Raw genomic sequence first — 22,653 nt, forward strand, 5'->3', positions numbered from 1 at the left:
GTCCCCAGAAGGTAGACCGCACGCCACCGGGAGGCGCTCTCTGAACGTCCGGCTCCTCAACTGCCTCGACAGGGCCTTCGAGAAGATCAACAGCGGGGGCACCCGGGAGTCTGCTAAGAGGTTCCACAGGATGAAGAGCGAGTGGAAGATGGCCAAGATTGCATTGATCGTCATCATGTTCTTTATCATCTCCTGGGCGCCGTACTCCTGCGCGGCTCTCACCGCATTCGCCGGGTACGTGGTGTCGCCTCTCACGTGGCCCCTAATCCACTTCTTGCTCTACGGAATTCCCTGGCCAAAACAGGAATTCCGTTTTATTTATTTAGCACCAATTCACACAGCAAAAGATATCAACCAATTGAAGTTGACTTATATAGCTCTAAATCACGAGTGTCTCAAAGGGCTGCACAAGCCACAAAGACATCCTCGGCTCAGATCCCACATCAGGTCAAGAAAAAAACTCAACCCAGATGTGGGGACCCCCCTCTGGGCGATTGGTGCAATGGACGTCGAGTGGATCTAGCATAATAGTGTGAGAGTCCAGTCCATAGTGGATCTAACATAATCTTAAATCGACACACCTGGAACTAGGGTGGAAATAGTCAGTTTCAAACACTGATGACATCTATTGAACAGACAAGGTAGCAAGGAATCCAACAGAGACAGAATTAAATTTGGCTCAATTGAGGAGAAACATCTGGGCTGTACTCTTCTACAGTCTCCCAAAACGTTCTGACGAAAGATTGTACGCCTCCTCTTTTATTTGGACTTTAACTGATTAAATGGCATCAGCTGTTTCTAAAGGAAGGGGGTCGTAAACAGCCATCGCCTTTGATTACAAAACAGTTCAAAGAAAAGGTCGATCCAAAGAAAAGGTTGTAAACAGCCAATGGCCTCGGTCACAAAACAGTTGTAGATCTCGGGCTAAGACAAAATCTTCCAATTACCGACGCCTTCATGTCGCTCCCCATCCTACACAGTGGAGTTTTACAAGCCTTTTGATTGGTAGGATTAAAGACAGCTTTTGTCCTCTCGCCGGGAACTCTTGGCAACACAAAGTTTTGTGATAACTTAGACACACTTATTCTGACAAAAATAAATGTACTGCACGATTAAGTTTAGATACAACTAAGACAGGGATGCCAAACTGGTTTTCATTGAGGGCCACATGGCAGTTATACTGTATAAGGCCTCCATCAGAGGGCCGCTTGTAACAGTCAATAATGTAAGAGTTTGGGCGATTAGTGCAATGGACGTCGAGTGGATCTAGCATAATAGTGTGAGAGTCCAGTCCATAGTGGATCTAACATAATCTTAAATCGACACACCTGGAACTAGGGTGGAAATAGTCAGTTTCAAACACTGATGACATCTATTGAACAGACAAAGTAGCAAGGAATCCAACAGAGACAGAATTAAATTTGGCTCAATTGAGGAGAAACATCTGGGCTGTACTCTTCTACAGTCTCCCAAAACGTTCTGACGAAAGATTGTACGCCTCCTCTTTTATTTGGACTTTCCCTGATTAAATGGCAACAGCTGTTTCTAAAGGAAGGGGGTCGTAAACAGCCATCGCCTTTGGTTACAAAACAGTTCAAAGAAAAGGTCGATCCAAAGAAAACGTTGTAAACAGCCAATGGCCTCGGTCACAAAACAGTTGTAGATCTCGGGCTAAGACAAAATCTTCCAATTACAATACATCAAAGAAACCGATGCCTTCATGTCGCTCCCCATCCTACACAGTGGAGTTTTACAAGCCTTCTGATTGGTAGGATCAAAGACAGCTTTTGTCCTCTCGCCGGGAACTCTTGGCAACACAAAGTTTTGTGATAACTTAGACACACTTATTCTGACAAAAATAAATGTACTGCACGATTAAGTTTAGATACAACTAAGACAGGGATGCCAAACTGGTTTTCATTGAGGGCCACATGGCAGTTATACTGTATAAGGCCTCCATCAGAGGGCCGCTTGTAACAGTCAATAATGTAAGAGTTTGGGCGATTAGTGCAATGGACGTCGAGTGGATCTAGCATAATAGTGTGAGAGTCCAGTCCATAGTGGATCTAACATAATCTTAAATCGACACACCTGGAACTAGGGTGGAAATAGTCAGTTTCAAACACTGATGACATCTATTGAACAGACAAAGTAGCAAGGAATCCAACAGAGACAGAATTAAATTTGGCTCAATTGAGGAGAAACATCTGGGCTGTACTCTTCTACAGTCTCCCAAAACGTTCTGACGAAAGATTGTACGCCTCCTCTTTTATTTGGACTTTCCCTGATTAAATGGCAACAGCTGTTTCTAAAGGAAGGGGGTCGTAAACAGCCATCGCCTTTGGTTACAAAACAGTTCAAAGAAAAGGTCGATCCAAAGAAAACGTTGTAAACAGCCAATGGCCTCGGTCACAAAACAGTTGTAGATCTCGGGCTAAGACAAAATCTTCCAATTACAATACATCAAAGAAACCGACGCCTTCATGTCGCTCCCCATCCTACACAGTGGAGTTTTACAAGCCTTCTGATTGGTAGGATCAAAGACAGCTTTTGTCCTCTCACCGGGAACTCTTGGCAACACAAAGTTTTGTGATAACTTAGACACACTTATTCTGACAAAAATAAATGTACTGCACGATTAAGTTTAGATACAACTAAGACAGGGATGCCAAACTGGTTTTCATTGAGGGCCACATGGCAGTTATACTGTATAAGGCAGCCATCAGAGGGCCGCTTGTAACAGTCTTTAATATAAGAGTTTGGGCGATGAGTGCAATGGACGTCGAGTGGATCTAGCATAATAGTGTGAGAGTCCAGTCCATAGTGGATCTAACATAATCTTAAATCGACACACCTGGAACTAGGGTGGAAATTGTCAGTTTCAAACACTGATGACATCTATTGAACAGACAAAGTAGCAAGGAATCCAACGGAGACAGAATTAAATTTGGCTCAATTGAGGAGAAACATCTGGGCTGTACTCTTCTAGTCTCCCACCACGCTCTGACGAAAGAGTGTACACCTCCTCTTTTATTTGGACTTTAACTGATTAAATGGCAACAGCTGTTTCTAAAGGAAGGGGGTCGTAAACAGCCATCGCCTTTGGTTACAAAACAGTTCAAAGAAAAGGTCGATCCAAAGAAAAGGTCGTAAACAGCCAATGGCCTCGGTCACAAAACAGTTGTAGATCTCGGGCTAAGACAAAATCTTCCAATTACAATACATCAAAGAAACCGACGCCTTCATGTCGCTCCCCATCCTACACAGTGGAGTTTTACAAGCCTTCTGATTGGTAGGATCAAAGACAGCTTTTGTCCTCTCGCCGGGAACTCTTGGCAACACAAAGTTTTGTGATAACTTAGACACACTTATTCTGACAAAAATAAATGTACTGCACGATTAAGTTTAGATACAACTAAGACAGGGATGCCAGACTGGTTTTCATCGAGGGCCACATGGCAGTTATACTGTATAAGGCTGCCATCAGAGGGCCGCTTGTAACAGTCAATAATGTAAGAGTTTGGGCGATTAGTGCAATGGACGTCGAGTGGATCTAGCATAATAGTGTGAGAGTCCAGTCCATAGTGGATCTAACATAATCTTAAATCGACACACCTGGAACTAGGGTGGAAATTGTCAGTTTCAAACACTGATGACATCTATTGAACAGACAAAGTAGGAAGGAATCCAACAGAGACAGAATTAAATTTGGCTCAATTGAGGAGAAACATCTGGGCTGTACTCTTCTACAGTCTCCCACCACGCTCTGACGAAAGAGTGTACACCTCCTCTTTTATTTGGACTTTAACTGATTAAATGGCAACAGCTGTTTCTAAAGGAAGGGGGTCGTAAACAGCCATCGCCTTTGGTTACAAAACAGTTCAAAGAAAAGGTCGTAAACAGCCAATGGCCTCGGTCACAAAACAGTTGTAGATCTCGGCCCTGCGATGAGGTGGCGACTTGTCCAGGGTGTACCCCGCCTACCGCCCGATTGTAGCTGAGAGAGGCGCCAGCGCCCCCCGCCACCCCAAAAGGGAATAAGCGGTAGAAAATGGATGGATGGATGATATACCGTACAATTGACCACTAAACGGTAACACCCGAATAAGTTTTTCAACTTTTTTAAGTCGGGGTCCACGTTAATCAATTCTTGGGGGTTTCGTACCTCCCGCTTGTAGCTCATAAACAGCACAGTTAGCTCGCCACTTTTGCGTGTTTCCGTCACATGACTAAGTCAGTTTCTGCTCATTTTTTCCTCCTATTGCTTCTAGGCACGCCGACCTGCTGACGCCCTACATGCACTCCGTCCCGGCGGTGATCGCCAAGGCGTCGGCCATCCACAACCCCATCATATACGCCATCACGCACCCCAAATACAGGTGGGGTCGGTGAAAACTCTTTGGGACGCAGGCGTGCCTAATGCTGTGGCATCTGCACGCAGGTCGGCCATCAGCAGGTACGTGCCCTACCTGGGCGCGCTGCTCTGCATCAAAGGCCGGGACCGCTTCAGCAGCAGCAGCTTCCAGTCCACCCGCCGCTCCACCGTCACCAGCCAGTCAGAGATCAACCGCCAGAGCAAGCCCGCCCGCTCCTCGCAGTCGGACAGCGAATCCGTGAGTGCCGCTCATGTCTAGTTATGGTATGTCCGCGTCCTACACCTCCTCTGGCTCACACTTTTAACCAGCCGCTCATTGTGCTTGGTTCCATCTCTTGTGTGTTTCCACCGCAGGCCCGCCTCTCCGACGTGGACGAGGACGGTTCCTTCCGAACGCTCGTGAACCATCAGTTGGCCTACGAAGTCAACCCTGCGCGCCATCCCAGCCTGAGGTTAAAGGTGAGCGGTCAGAAACCACAGACGACTTTGAAGTGAGACGAGCATTTGAAAGATGCGTTTTTGGGTAATCAATCAATCAATCAATGTTTACTTATATAGCCCTAAATCACTAGTGTCTCAAAGGGCTGCACAAACCACTACGACATCCTCGGTAGGCCCACATAAGGGCAAGGAAAACTCACACCCAGTGGGACGCCGGTGACAATGATGACTATGAGAACATGATACTGTGATACTGATGACTATGAGAACATATGAGAACATGATACTGTGAAAGATCAATCCATAATGGATCCAACACAGTCGCGAGAGTCCAGTCCAAAGCGGATCCAACACAGCAGCGAGAGTCCCGTTCACAGCGGAGCCAGCAGGAAACCATCCCAAGCGGAGGCTGATCAGCAGCGCAGAGATGTCGGACTATAAGGCGCACTTAAAATCCTTTCATTTTCTCAAAACTCGACAGTGCACCTTATAACCTGGTGCGCCTAATGTAAGGAATAATTCGGGTTGTGCTTACCGACCTCGAAGCTACTTTATTTGGTACATGGTGTAATGATAAGAGTGACCAGTAGATGGCAGTCACACATACCGTACTTCCTTGAATTGCCGCCGGGTATATAGTATGCGCCTGCCTAGAATTACTGCCGAGTCAAACTTCCATCCATCCCATCCATCTTCTTCCGCTTATCCGAGGTCGGGTCGCGGGGGCAACAGCCTAAGCAGGGAAGCCCAGACTTCCCTCTCCCCAGCCACTTCGTCTAGCTCTTCCCGGGGGATCCCGAGGCGTTCCCAGGCCAGCCGGGAGACATAGTCTTCCCAACGTGTCCTGGGTCTTCCAGTTAGGGTGTGGTCATGTGACTACCAGGCTCCGTTTGATTGGTGAAATGCAGTCATGTGACAGTGCCAGCTGTCGGAATTTTTTTAAGGAGCCAAATTAATACATATATTAATCAGTAATCTATAGATTACAAATAAATATAATTATGTCGCAATCGGAAAAAAACTCAACGTAAAAGTAAATCCAGTGTTTCTTCTTCACAAAAATACTGAGAAAAGACAAAAATATTAATATCACTCTGACAAGTTTATCCACAAAGTTACTGAAGTAAATGGAAAGGCGTGATGGAGGAGGAGCACGTTACTACCCCCTTCGGGCAGTATTAGTAATAAATACAACTGTGAAAATCCTCTGAAAACAAAATGTCCTCGTTAATGCGATTTGACGTGGGTTTTTCTGCGTGCTCAATGAATGGACGTACACATTCCTGACCAAATGAAGTCAGGCTCCTTGCAAATTTCCCCAAAAACAAAAAAAAGAATTGATGGCAGAGACAAGAAGGTTCTGTGATTAAGAAGGTCACGTCCCTTTGGGCCAATTAGAATATCACAGGGCTCATAGAGGGGTTAGTTTTATTTGCCAGCACCGCACATCATTTTAATTTCATACATATTTCTGGTTTAAATTTTTATCAAAATTAGATTTGAAAGGTATTTTAATATTTATTGTTTTATATTTTTTTACTTTATATTAATGGAATTTTCTTTTTTATGTAATTTAATAATTCATGTCATTGTATATACAGTACATATATACACACATACATATATCAACATATAAATATATACACACATACATAATATATATATTATGTATATATATATATACACTCACAAACATATATATACATACATAAAGTATATATGTACATGTATATGTGTATACATATTGATATAGACACACTCATATATATATATACAGTATATATGTATATACACATATATACAGTATATATATGTATATAAACATATATATACACACACACATACATATACACATTAATGTATATACACATATACGGTATATATATATATATATATATACATATTTATATGTGTGTATAAACATATATGTATACATACACACATATATATACATATAAAAATATAAATGCACATATATATACACACACACACACATACATATATATACACGCATATAAATATACATTCATATACATACAATATATATCTATATATGTATATACACACACAAACATATATATATATATATATATATATACACACACAAACATATATATATATATATATATATATATATATATATATATATATATATATATATACAAACACACATACATACGTATATATATATATACATACACACATATATACATACATACAGTATATATGTACATATATATGTATATACATATTTATATAGACACATATATATATATACACAGTATATATATATATATGTATATATACACACATATAAATACAGTATATATACATATATGTGTGTATGTATATGCACACACACACACACACACACACACACACATACATACATACATATATATATATATATATATATATATGCACACTAGGGGTGTGGGAAAAAAATCGAATCGAATACGTTGTGCGATTCAGAATAGATTCTAATTTTTTAAAAATCGATTTTTTATTTTTATTTTATTAATCCAACAAACCACTACACAGCAATACCATAACAATGCAATCCAATTCCAAAAGCAAACCTGACCCAGCAACACTCAGAACTGCAATAAACAGAGCAATTGAGAGAAGACACAAACACCACACAGAACAAACCAAAAGTAATGAAACAAAAATGAATATTATCAACAACAGTATCAATATTAGTTATAATTTCAGCATAGCAGTGATTAAAAATCCCTCACTGACATTATCATTAGACATTTATGATAATAATAAAAAAGAACAATAGTGTCACAGTGGCTTACACTTGCATGGCATCTCATAAGCTGGACAACACACTGTGTCCAATGTTTTCACAAAGATGAAATAAGTCATATATTTTGTTCGATTAATAGTTAAAACAAATTTACATTATTGCAATCAGTTGATAAAACATTGTCCTTTACAATTATAAAAGCTTTTTTTTTTTTTATCTACTACTCTGCTGGCATGTCAGCAGACTGGGGTAGATCCTGCTGAAATCTATGTATTGAATGAATACAGAATCGTTTGGAATCGGAAAAATATCATTTTTGAATCGAGAATCGAATCGAAAAAAATCGATATATTATCAAATCGTGACCCAAAGAATCGATATTGAATCGAATCGTGGGACACCCAAAGATTCACAGCCCTAATATACACACACATATATATACATATATTAAAATAAATGCATGTATATACATAAATACATATATACACACACATAAACGCATATAAATATACATCCATTCACATACAATATATATCCACATAAATATGTATATACACACATATAGATATATATGTAGTGTACACACATACATATACAGTATACAAACATATAAATGTATATACACACACACATATATACGCACACGCACACACACACACACATATATATACGCATTTATGTATATACACATATATACAGTATATATACGTGTGTACAGTATGTAGACATATTTATATGCACACTTATATACACACACATATATATATATACATATATTAAAATAAATGCATGTATATACATAAATACATATATACACACACATACACGCATATACATATACATCCATTCACATACAATATATATCCAGCGCTATATAAATATAATTCACTTCACTTCACTTCACATAAGTATGTATATACACACATATAGATATATATGAAGTGTACACACATACATATACAGTATATAAACATATAAATGTATATACACATATATACACACGCGCGCACACACACACACACACACACACACACATATATATACGCATTTATGTATATACACATATATACAGTATATATACGTGTGTACAGTATATAGACATATTTATATGCACACTTATATAAACACACACATATATATACATATATTAAAATAAATGTATGTATATACATAAATACATATATACACACACATACATGCATATAAATATACATCCATTCACATACAATATATATCCACATATACTGTATATACACACATATAGATATATATGTAGTGTACACACATACATATACAGTATATAAACATATAAATGTATATACACACATATATACACACACATATACACACACGCACACATATATATATACGCATTTATGTGTATACACATACATACATTATATATACGTGTGTACAGTATATAGACATATTTATATGCACACTTATATACACACACATATACACACGCACACACACACACACACACACACATACATATATATATATATATTTCAATGTGTTTTCTTTACATTGTCGATAGTCACTGAAGGCATCAAAACTATGACACATGTGAAGTGAAAACCCTCCCAGGTGACTACCTCTTGAAGCTCATCGAGAGAATGCCAAGAGTGTGCAAAACAGTAACCAGAGCAAAGCGTGGCTATTTTAAAGACACTAGAATATAAAACATGTTCAGTTAATTCACCTTTTTAGTGAAGTACATAACTCCACGTGTTCATTCATAGGGTTGATGCCTTCAGTGACAATCTACAATGTATATATATGTGTGTGTGTATATATATATATATATATATATATATATATATATATATATATATATATATATATGTAGGTGTGGGAAAAACAATATACATATATATATATATATATATATGTAGGTGTGGGAAAAACAATATACATATATATATATATATATATATATATATATATATATATATATATATATAAATACACATTGCCTATAACTCCATTATCTTGAATCTTAAAGACAGAAACACGTCTGAGCTGAACTCTAAGTGACATTTTTTGTTTTCTCCGCAGTTCTTGGACATTTATATTCAAAGAGCTATCAGGCCATCGGGAAAGGGCGCGTGATTTTATGTGTGACATCAGCGGTTATATGGAGCATTTCCGTCTCTATGTAATCATCTTAAAAGAACACATGCAACACACACACACACACACACACACACGCACACACACACACACAGTCCCCTGAGGACTCCATTACAGTGTCCAAAGACTAATCCAGTAATCTGGGAGTTTCAGACTTAATCCACAGTTTGCATGGCGAGTTGCAAGCCAATACGCAGACTTGAGGATGAAGGAAAGTTTTTCTAAGTCGCTGACCTCGGACCTATAATGTCGTCCAGCGTCTCTGACCTTTGACCTCTAATGTTGTTCTGAAGGGGAAGACATGTTTACATACCATAAAAGCTCCAATCAACTCCATTAGGTCTCTTATAGTCGCCAAGTGTGCCGTCTACAAAATTGGCTCTCGGTCAAAAAAACAGTAACAGCTGTGGCTGTAGGCAACCTCCCGATGTAGCTTGTTTTATGAAAAGGCTGCCTTTGAATTACAATTTTTAAGTTGCCAGTTGCTACTTCTAAATGCATCTCATTCATATTTTGCAATGGCCGCCTAAAAAGAAGAGAACATTCTGCCGCGACTATAAAAAGTATCCTTTGTCTATACAATTGTTAATAGTACACCTCTGCATTAATATTGCGTCCTTGTTAACTTTGAAGAAAACAAAAAAAATATATATGGACCACAACAAATTATTACATTATTACTAGATATGTGCGATAATATCATGCTGCCAATATTATCGCCCGATAAATGCTTCAAAATGTAATATTGGAAATTATCGGTATCGGTTTTAAAAAAGTAAAATGAATGACTTTTTAAAACGCTGGTGTATGGAGTGGTACACGGACGTAAGGGGGAACAGAGCGCCAATAAACCTTAAAGGGGAACATTATCACAATTTCAAAAGGGTTAAAAACAATAAAAATCAGTTCCCAGTGGCTTGTTGTATTTTTTGAATTTTTTTTCAAAATTTTACCGGTCCCGGAATATCCCTAAAAAAAGCTTTAAAGTGCTTGATTTTCGCTATTTGCGATGCGACTATCCATTTCCCTGTGACGTCACACAGTGCTGCCAATGTAAACAAACAATGGGAATACCACAGCAAGATATAGTGACATTAGCTCAGATTCAGACTCTGATTTCAGCGATTTAAGCGATTCAACAGATTACGCATGTATTGAAACGGATGGTTGGAGTATGAAAGTATTGAAGAAGAAACTGAAGCTATTGAGCGAACAGCTATTGACGCTATTCATAGCCATAGCATGGCCGAATAGCTGCGTTAGCATCGCCGGTAAAATGTGCGGACCAAACGATCAGGACTTTGGCATCTCGTGACACTGGAGCAACTTAAATCCATCGATTGTTAAGTGTTTTTTTCGCATTAAATGTGGGTGGAAGTAAACGTAATATAGTTGCAAATGCATCTGCAGGTTATCCATACATCTCTGTGCCATGTCTGCTTTAGCACCGACAGTAAATAGCATGTTAACATCGATTAGCGTAGCATGTTAGCATCGATTAGCTGGCAGTCAACATCAACAAAACTCACCTTAGTGAATTCGTTGACTTTATAGTTGCAAATGCATCTGCAGGTTATCCATACATCTCTGTGCCATGTCTGCTTTAGCACCGCCGGTAAATAGCATGTTAGCGTCGATTAGCGTAGCATGTTAGCATCGCTTAGTTGGCAGTCACGCCGCGACCAAATATGTCTGATTAGCACATAAGTCAACATCAACAAAACTCACCTTTGTGATTTTGTTGACTTTATCGTTGCAAATGCATCTGCAGGTTATCCATACATCTCTGTGCCATGTCTGTCATCGTCGGTAAAATGTGGAGACACTCCCGCACATTCAATGGGGGTCTGGCGGCAGACATTTTGGCATCTTGGGGCCAGTGGTGCAACTTGAATCCCTCCCTGTTAGTGTTGTTACACCCTCCGACAACACACCGACGAGGCATGATGTCTCCAAAGTTCCAAAAAATTGTTGAAAAAACGGAAAATAACAGAGCTGAACCCCAATGTTTGCAATGTGTTGAAAATGGCGGCTGTATTACCTCGGAGACGCCACGTTCTGACATCCTCGCAAAAAGAGCGATAAACAGAAAGGCGTTTAATTCACCAAAATTCACCCATTTAGAGTTCAGAAATCGGTTAAAAAAATATATGGTCTTTTTTCTGCACCATCAAGGTATATATTGACGCTTACATAGGTCTGCTGATAATGTTCCCCTTTAAAGTCACTGCCTTTGCGTGCCGGCCAAATCTCATAATATCTACGCCTTTTCACACACACAAGTGAATGCAAAGCATACTTGGTCAACAGCCATACAGGTCACACTGAGGGTGGCTGTATAAACAACTTTAACACTGTTACAAATATGCGCCACACTGTGAACCCACACCAAACAAGAATGACAAACACATTTCGGGAGAACATCCGCACCGTAACACAACATAAACCAAACAGAGCAAATACCCAGAATCCCTTGCAGCACTAACTCTCCCTGAACGCTACAATATACAACCCCGCTACCCTCTACCCCGCCGCCCCCACCCACCTCAACCTCCTCATGCTCTCTCAGGGAGAGCATGTCCCAAATTCCAAGCTGCTGTTTTGAGGCATGTCAAAAAAAAAAATGGACTTTGTGACTTCAATAACAAATATGGCAGTGCCATGTTGGCACTTTTTTCCATAACTTGAGTTGATTTATTTTGTAAAACCTTGTTACATTGTTTAATGCACCCAGCGGGGCATCACAACAAAATTAGGCAGAATAATGTGTTCATTCCACAACTGTATATATCGGTATCGGTTGATATCGGAATCGGTAATTAAGAGTTGGACAATATCGGAATATCAGACATCGGTAAAAAAAGCCATTATCGGACATCTCTATTTATTACCATTGTTTTTGGTCTGTTACAGAATATATTAAAAATGCATCAATTTGCCTGAAATTAAAAAACAATCCTTATTTAAACTGTATTAATTTATTGACTGACTTAAAACCAATTGTTAATTAAAAAATAAAATGAAACAAAGTCAATAATAATAATACATCAAAATTGATTAGCCTAATTACCAATATATTAAACATGTAACCTTTTAAGGTTGAAGCCATTTAGCCCGTTATGGACTCACTATCGTCATGGAGAAAACCTGACAAAATGCACAAGACGCAGGCTCCTAGCCAAAGACGATTGACCGGGCAATTGGAATACGAAACAGCCGCGGTCACCGCAGAGGATGTGGAGGAGAAAGACGAGACCATGCTCAATGTGTACACCTGTGGCTTATAGACTTGAACGGCCAATATTTATAAAAAAATAAATAAAATAAAAAAAATCCCCGTAAATGCTGCTTTTGAGCCACAGTATTTTTATTTTAAAAAGCAATACCCCCATTGTGTGTTAGAGATGATGCAAATTTGGAGCCTATTTTGATGCAACTTTGTTTAATTGGTGGATTTTTCACGGGTTCACGAGCTACACACGCCGACCTACGTAATTGTTCACAAACGCACTCACACAATCATTCAGTCGGCCATTTAGCCCGTTATGGACTCACTATCGTCATGGAGAAAACATGACAAAATGCAGAAGACGCAGGCTTCTAGCCAAAGACGATTGACCAAGCATTTGAAAAAGGAAACAGCCGCGGTCCCCGAAGAGGAGGCGGAGGAGAAATACCAGACCATGCTAAATGTGTACACCTGTAGCTTATAGACTTGAGCGGCCAATATATCAAAAAAAATATTCTTTCCCCAAAAATGCGGCTTTTCCTTCTCACGCCGCCAATAAATGTAGCCTCACCACATCAGACCAATTAATTGTTCACAAACACACTCACACAATCATTCAGTCGGCCATTTAGCCCGTTATGGACTCACTCTCGTCATGAAGAAAACATGACAAAATGCACAAGATGGAGGCTCCTAGCCAAAGACAATTGACCGGGCTATTGGAAAAGGAAACAGCCGCGGTCCCCGCAGGGGAGGTGGGGAAGACAGACGAGACCATGCTCAATGTGTACACCTGTGACTTATAGACTTGAGCGGCCAATGCATTCAAAAAATATATTTTTCCCCCCATAAATGCGGCTTTTGAGCCACAGTATTGTGTTTTAGAGATGATGCAATTGTGGGGCCTATTTTGATGCAACTTTGTTTAATTGGTGGATTTTTCCCGGGGTTCACACGCCGCCAATATATATAGCCTCACCACAACAGACTAATGTAATTGTTCACAGACGCACTCACACAATCATTCAGTCGGCCATTTAGCCCGTTATGGACTCACTCTCGTCATGGAGAAAACCTGACAAAATGCACAAGACGCAGGCTCCTAGCCAAAGACAATAGACCGGGTAATTGGAAAAGGAAACAGCCACGGTCCCTGAAGAGGAGGCGGAGGAGAACGATGAGACCATGCTCAATGTGTACACCTGTGGCTTATGGCGGCCAATATATCTAAAAAAAAAATGTTTTTCCCCAAAAAATGCGGCTTTTGAGCCCCGGTATTTTTCCTTCACCCCCATTGTGTGTTAGAGATGATGCAAATTTGGAGCCTATTTTGATGCAACTTTGTTTAATTGGTGGATTTTTCACGGGTTCACGAGCTACACACGCCGCCAATAAATGTAGCCTCACCACATCCGACCTACGTAATTGTTCACAAACACACTCACACAATCATTCAGTCGGCCATTTAGCCCGTTATGGACTCACTATCGTCATGGAGAAAACGTGACAAAATGCACAAGACGCAGGCTTCTAGCCAAAGACAATTGACCAAGCATTTGAAAAAGGAAACAGCCGCGGTCCCCGAAGAGGAGGCGGAGGAGAAATACGAGACCATGCTCAATGTGTACACCTGTAGCTTATAGACTTGAGTGGCCAATATATCAAAAAAAATATTCTTTCCCCAAAAATGCGGATTTTCCTTCTCACGCCGCCAATAAATGTAGCCTCACCACATCAGACCAATTAATTGTTCACAAACACCCTCACACAATCATTCAGTCGGCCATTTAGCCCGTTTATGGACTCACTCTCGTCATGGAGAAAACCTGACAAAATGCACAAGACGGAGGCTCCTAGCCAAAGACAATAGACCGGGCTATTGGAAAAGGAAACAGCCACGGTCCCCGCAGGGGAGGTGGGGGAGACAGACGAGACCATGCTCAATGTGTACACCTGTGACTTATAGACTTGAGCGGCCAATGCATCTAAAAAATATATTTTTTCCCCCATAAATGCGGCTTTTGAGCCACAGTATTTTTTTATTTTTTTTAAAGGATCACCCCCATTGTGTTTTAGAGATGATGCAATTGTGGGGCCTATTTTGATTGGTGGATTTTTCCCGGGGTTCACACGCCGCCAATATATATAGCCTCACCACAACAGACTAATGTAATTGTTCACAGACACACTCACACAATCATTCAGTCGGCCATTTAGCCCGTTATGGACTCACTCTCGTCATGGAGAAAACATGACAAAATGCACAAGACGCAGGCTCCTAGCCAAAGACAATAGACCGGGTAATTGGAAAAGGAAACAGCCACGGTCCCTGAAGAGGAGGCGGAGGAGAACGATGAGACCATGCTCAATGTGTACACCTGTGGCTTATAGCGGCCAATATATCTAAAAAAAAATGTTTTTCCACAAAAAATGCGGCTTTTGAGCCCCGGTATTTTTCCTTCACCCCCATTGTGTGTTAGAGATGATGCAAATTTGGAGCCTATTTTGATGCAACTTTGTTTAATTGGTGGATTTTTCACAGGTTCACGAGCTACACACGCCGCCAATAAATGTAGCCTCACCACATCCGACCTACGTAATTGTTCACAAACGCACTCACACAATCATTCAGTCGGCCATTTAGCCCGTTATGGACTCACTATCGTCATAGAGAAAACGTGACAAAATGCACAAGACGCAGACTTCTAGCCAAAGACAATGACCAAGCATTTGAAAAAGGAAACAGCCGCGGTACCCGCACAGGAAGCGGAGGAGAAATACCAGACCATGTTCAATGTGTACACCTGTAACTTATAGACTTGAGCGGCCAATATATCAAAAAAAATATTCTTTCCCCAAAAATGCGGCTTTTCCTTCTCACGCCGCCAATAAATGTAGCCTCACCACATCAGACCAATTAATTGTTCACAAACAAACTCACACAATCATTCAGTCGGCCATTTAGCCTGTTATGGACTCACTCTCGTCATGGAGAAAACCTGACAAAATGCACAAGATGGAGGCTCCTAGCCAAAGACAATTGACCGGGCTATTGGAAAAGGAAACAGCCGCGGTCCCCGCAGGGGAGGTGGGGGAGACAGACGAGACCATGCTCAATGTGTACACCTGTGACTTATAGACTTGAGCGGCCAATGCATCTAAAAAATATATTTTTTCCCCCATAAATGCGGCTTTTGAGCCACAGTATTGTGTTTTAGAGATGATGCAATTGTGGGGCCTATTTTGATGCAACTTTGTTTAATTGGTGGATTTTTCCCGGGGTTCACACGCCGCCAATATATATAGCCTCACCACAACAGACTAATGTAATTGTTCACAGACGCACTCACACAATCATTCAGTCGGCCATTTAGCCCGTTATGGACTCACTCTCGTCATGGAGAAAACCTGACAAAATGCACAAGATGGAGGCTCCTAGCCAAAGACAATTGGAAAAGGATACAGCCACGGTCCCTGAAGAGGAGGCAGAGGAGAACGATGAGACCATGCTCAATGTGTACACCTGTGGCTTATAGCGGCCAATATATCTAAAAAAAATAGTTTTCTACCAAAAAATGCGGCTTTTGAGCCCCGGTATTTTTCCTTCACCCCCATTGTGTGTTAGAGATGATGCAAAATTTGGAGCCTATTTTGATGCAACTTTGTTTAATTGGTGGATTTTTCACGAGTTCACGAGCTACACACGCCGCCAATAAATGTAGCCTCACCACATCCGACCTACGTAATTGTTCACAAACACACTCACACAATCATTCAGTCGGCCATTTAGCCCGTTATGGACTCACTCTCGTCATGGAGAAAACGTGACAAAATGCACAAGACGCAGGCTTCTAGCCAAAGACGATTGACCAAGCATTTGAAAAAGGAAACAGCCGCGGTACCCGCACAGGAAGCGGAGGAGAAATACCAGACCATGCTCAATGTGTACACCTGTAACTTATAGACTTGAGCGGCCAATATATCAAAAAAAATATTCTTTCCCCAAAAATGCGGCTTTTCCTTCTCACGCCGCCAATAAATGTAGCCTCACCACATCAGACCAATTAATTGTTCACAAACAAACTCACACAATCATTCAGTCGGCCATTTAGCCTGTTATGGACTCACTCTCGTCATGGAGAAAACCTGACAAAATGCACAAGATGGAGGCTCCTAGCCAAAGACAATAGACCGGGCTATTGGAAAAGGAAACAGCCACGGTCCCCGCAGGGGAGGTGGGGAAGACAGGCGAGACCATGCTCAATGTGTACACCTGTGACTTATAGACTTGAGCGGCCAATGCATCTAAAAAATATATTTTTTCCCCCATAAATGCGGCTTTTGAGCCACAATATTTTTTTTTTTTTTAAAGGATCACCCCCATTGTGTTTTAGAGATGATGCAATTGTGGGGCCTATTTTGATGCAACTTTCTTTAACTGGTGGATTTTTCCCGGGGTTCACACGCCGCCAATATATATAGCCTCACCACAACAGACTAATGTAATTGTTCACAAACACACTCACTCAATCATTCAGTCGGCCATTTAGCCTGTTATGGACTCACTCTCGTCATGGAGAAAACCTGACAAAATGCACAAGATGGAGGCTCCTAGCCAAAGACAATTGGAAAAGGAAACAGCCACGGTCCCTGAAGAGGAGGCGGAGGAGAACGATGAGACCATGCTCAATGTGTACACCTGTGGCTTATAGCGGCCAATATATCTAAAAAAAATTGTTTTCTACCAAAAAATGCGGCTTTTGAGCCCCGGTATTTTTCCTTCACCCCCATTGTGTGTTAGAGATGATGCAAATTTGGAGCCTATTTTGATGCAACTTTGTTTAATTGGTGGATTTTTCACGGGTTCACGAGCTACACACGCCGCCAATAAATGTAGCCTCACCACATCCGACCTACGTAATTGTTCACAAACGCACTCACACAATCATTCAGTCGGCCATTTAGCCCGTTATGGACTCACTCTCGTCATGGAGAAAACGTGACAAAATGCACAAGACGCAGGCTTCTAGCCAAAGACGATTGACCAAGCATTTGAAAAAGGAAACAGCCGCGGTACCCGCACAGGAAGCGGAGGAGAAATACCAGACCATGTTCAATGTGTACACCTGTAGCTTATAGACTTGAGTGGCCAATATATAAAAAAAAACATTCTTTCCCCAAAAATGCAGCGTTTCCTTCTCACGCCGCCAATAAAAGTAGCCTCACCACATCAGACCAATTAATTGTTCACAAACACACTCACACAATCATTCAGTCGGCCATTTAGCCTGTTATGGACTCACTCTCGTCATGGAGAAAACCTGACAAAATGCACAAGACGGAGGCTCCTAGCCAAAGACAATTGACCGGGCTATTGGAAAAGGAAACAGCCGCGGTCCCCGCAGGGGAGGTGGGGAGGACAGACGAGACCATGCTCAATGTGTACACCTGTGACTTATAGACTTGAGCGGCCAATGCATTCAAAAAATATATTTTTCCCCCCATAAATGCGGCTTTTGAGCCACAGTATTGTGTTTTTTTTTTTTTAAAGGATCACCCCCATTGTGTTTTAGAGATGATGCAATTGTGGGGCCTATTTTGATTGGTGGATTTTTCCCGGGGTTCACACGCCGCCAATATATATAGCCTCACCACAACAGACTAATGTAATTGTTCACAAACACACTCACACAATCATTCAGTCGGCCATTTAGCCCGTTATGGACTCACTCTCGTCATGGAGAAAACATGACAAAATGCACAAGACGCAGGCTCCTAGCCAAAGACAATAGACCGGGTAATTGGAAAAGGAAACAGCCACGGTCCCTGAAGAGGAGGCAGAGGAGAACGATGAGACCATGCTCAATGTGTACACCTGTGGCTTATAGCGGCCAATATATCTAAAAAAAATAGTTTTCTACCAAAAAATGCGGCTTTTGAGCCCCGGTATTTTTCCTTTACCCCCATTGTGTGTTAGAGATGATGCAAAATTTGGAGCCTATTTTGATGCAACTTTGTTTAATTGGTGGATTTTTCACGAGTTCACGAGGTACTCACGCCGCCAATAAATGTAGCCTCACCACATCCGACCTACGTAATTGTTCACAAACACACTCACACAATCATTCAGTCGGCCATTTAGCCCGTTATGGACTCACTCTCGTCATGGAGAAAACGTGACAAAATGCACAAGACGCAGGCTTCTAGCCAAAGACGATTGACCAAGCATTTGAAAAAGGAAACAACCGCGGTACCCGCACAGGAAGCGGAGGAGAAATACCAGACCATGTTCAATGTGTACACCTGTAGCTTATAGACTTGAGCGGCCAATATATCAAAAAAAATATTCTTTCCCCAAAAATGCGGCTTTTCCTTCTCACGCCGCCAATAAATGTAGCCTCACCACATCAGACCAATTAATTGTTCACAAACACACTCACACAATCATTCAGTCGGCCATTTAGCCTGTTATGGACTCACTCTCGTCATGGAGAAAACATGACAAAATGCACAAGATGGAGGCTCCTAGCCAAAGACAATAGACCGGGCTATTGGAAAAGGAAACAGCCGCGGTCCCCGCAGGGGAGGTGGGGGAGACAGACGAGACCATGCTCAATGTGTACACCTGTGACTTATAGACTTGAGCGGCCAATGCATCTAAAAAATATATTTTTTCCCCCATAAATGCGGCTTTTGAGCCACAGTATTGTGTTTTAGAGATGATGCAATTGTGGGGCCTATTTTGATGCAACTTTCTTTAATTGGTGGATTTTTCGCGGGGTTCACACGCCGCCAATAAATGTAGCCTCACCACAACAGACTAATGTAATTGTTCACAGACGCACTCACATAATCATTCAGTCGGCCATTTAGCCCGTTATGGACTCACTATCGTCATGGAGAAAACGTGACAAAAATGCACAAGACGCAGGCTTCTAGCCAAAGACAATTGACCAAGCATTTGAAAAAGGAAACAGCCGCGGTCCCCGCACAGGAAGCGGAGGAGAAATACCAGACCATGTTCAATGTGTACACCTGTAGCTTATAGACTTAAGCGGCCAATATATCAAAAAAAATATTCTTTCCCCAAAAATGCGGCTTTTCCTTCTCACGCCGCCAATAAATGTAGCCTCACCACATCAGACTAATGTAATTGTTCACAAACACACCCACTCAATCATTCAGTCGGCCATTTAGCCTGTTATGGACTCACTCTCGTCATGGAGAAAACCTGACAAAATGCACAAGACGCAGGCTCCTAGCCAAAGACAATAGACCGGGTAATTGGAAAAGGAAACAGCCACGGTCCCTGAAGAGGAGGCGGAGGAGAACGATGAGACCATGCTCAATGTGTACACCTGTGGCTTATGGCGGCCAATATATCTAAAAAAAAAATGTTTTTCCCCAAAAAATGCGGCTTTTGAGCCCCGGTATTTTTCCTTCACCCCCATTGTGTGTTAGAGATGATGCAAATTTGGAGCCTATTTTGATGCAACTTTGTTTAATTGGTGGATTTTTCACGGGTTCACGAGCTACACACGCCGCCAATAAATGTAGCCTCACCACATCCGACCTACGTAATTGTTCACAAACGCACTCACACAATCATTCAGTCGGCCATTTAGCCCGTTATGGACTCACTATCGTCATAGAGAAAACGTGACAAAATGCACAAGACGCAGGCTTCTAGCCAAAGACGATTGACCAAGCATTTGAAAAAGGAAACAACAGCGGTCCCCGAAGAGGAGGCGGAGGAGAAATACCAGACCATGCTCAATATGTACACCTGTAGCTTATAGACTTGAGTGGCCAATATATCCAAAAAAATATTCTTTCCCCAAAATTGCGGCTTTTCCTTCTCACGCCGCCAATAAATGTAGCCTCACCACATCCGACCTACGTAATTGTTCACAAACACACTCACACAATCATTCAGTCGGCCATTTAGCCCGTTATGGACTCACTATCGTCATGGAGAAAACGTGACAAAAATGCACAAGACGCAGGCTTCTAGCCAAAGACAATTGACCAAGCATTTGAAAAAGGAAACAACAGCGGTCCCCGAAGAGGAGGCGGAGGAGAAATACCAGACCATGCTCAATGTGTACACCTGTAGCTTATAGACTTGAGTGGCCAATATATCCCAAAAAATATTCTTTCCCCAAAAATGCGGCTTTTCCTTCTCACGCCGCCAATAAATGTAGCCTCACCACATCAGACCAATTAATTGTTCACAAACACACTCACACAATCATTCAGTCGGCCATTTAGCCTGTTATGGACTCACTCTCGTCATGGAGAAAACCTGACAAAATGCACAAGATGGAGGCTCCTAGCCAAAGACAATTGACCGGGCTATTGGAAAAGGAAACAGCCGCGGTCCCCGCAGGGGAGGTGGGGAAGACAGACGAGACCATGCTCAATGTGTACACCTGTGGCTTATAGCGGCCAATATATCTAAAAAAAAATGTTTTTCCCCCAAAAATGCGGCTTTTGAGCCCCGGTATTTTTCCTTCACCCCCATTGTGTGTTAGAGATTTATGCAAAATTTGGGGCCTAATTTGATGCAACTTTGTTTAATTGGTGGATTTTTCACGAGTTCACGAGCTACACACGCCGCCAATAAATGTAGCCTCACCACATCCGACCTACGTAATTGTTCACAAACGCACTCACACAATCATTCAGTCGGCCATTTAGCCCGTTATGGACTCACTCTCGTCATGGAGAAAACGTGACAAAATGCACAAGACGCAGGCTTCTAGCCAAAGACGATTGACCAAGCATTTGAAAAAGGAAACAGCGGCGGTACCCGCACAGGAAGCGGAGGAGAAATACCAGACCATGTTCAATGTGTACACCTGTAGCTTATAGACTTAAGCGGCCAATATATCAAAAAAAATATTCTTTCCCCAAAAATGCGGCTTTTCCTTCTCACGCCGCCAATAAATGTAGCCTCACCACATCAGACTAATGTAATTGTTCACAAACACACCCACTCAATCATTCAGTCGGCCATTTAGCCTGTTATGGACTCACTCTCGTCATGGAGAAAACCTGACAAAATGCACAAGATGGAGGCTCCTAGCCAAAGACAATTGGAAAAGGAAACAGCCACGGTCCCTGAAGAGGAGGCGGAGGAGAACGATGAGACCATGCTCAATGTGTACACCTGTGGCTTATAGCGGCCAATATATCTAAAAAAAATTGTTTTCTACCAAAAAATGCGGCTTTTGAGCCCCGGTATTTTTCCTTCACCCCCATTGTGTGTTAGAGATGATGCAAATTTGGAGCCTGTTTTGATGCAACTTTGTTTAATTGGTGGATTTTTAACGGGTTCACGAGCTACACACGCCGCCAATAAATGTAGCCTCACCACATCCGACCTATGTAATTGTTCACAAACACACTCACACAATCATTCGGTCGGCCATTTAGCCCGTTATGGACTCACTCTCGTCATAGAGAAAACGTGACAAAATGCACAAGACGCAGGCTTCTAGCCAAAGACGATTGACCAAGCATTTGAAAAAGGAAACAGCGGCGGTACCCGCACAGGAAGCGGAGGAGAAATACCAGACCATGTTCAATGTGTACACCTGTAGCTTATAGACTTAAGCGGCCAATATATCCAAAAAAATATTCTTTCCCCAAAAATGCGGCTTTTCCTTCTCACGCCGCCAATAAATGTAGCCTCACCACATCAGACTAATGTAA

General features: G+C 41.5%; 1 protein-coding gene across 1 annotated transcript in view; it reads left to right on the forward strand.

Annotated features, from left to right (window-relative positions):
* Nucleotides 1-22,653, forward strand: part of LOC133557199 (melanopsin-A-like) — a 109,309-nt gene that overhangs the window by 76,285 nt on the left and 10,371 nt on the right. Inside the window, exons 6-9 of the mRNA XM_061907487.1 lie at nucleotides 73-234; nucleotides 4,272-4,379; nucleotides 4,442-4,613; nucleotides 4,730-4,834. Of these exons, the coding sequence (XP_061763471.1) occupies nucleotides 73-234; nucleotides 4,272-4,379; nucleotides 4,442-4,613; nucleotides 4,730-4,834 (547 nt within the window). The remainder of the gene's footprint in view (nucleotides 1-72; nucleotides 235-4,271; nucleotides 4,380-4,441; nucleotides 4,614-4,729; nucleotides 4,835-22,653) is intronic.

The sequence above is a fragment of the Nerophis ophidion genome, linkage group LG08 (assembly GCF_033978795.1).
Source record: "Nerophis ophidion isolate RoL-2023_Sa linkage group LG08, RoL_Noph_v1.0, whole genome shotgun sequence".
NCBI lineage: Eukaryota > Metazoa > Chordata > Actinopteri > Syngnathiformes > Syngnathidae > Nerophis > Nerophis ophidion.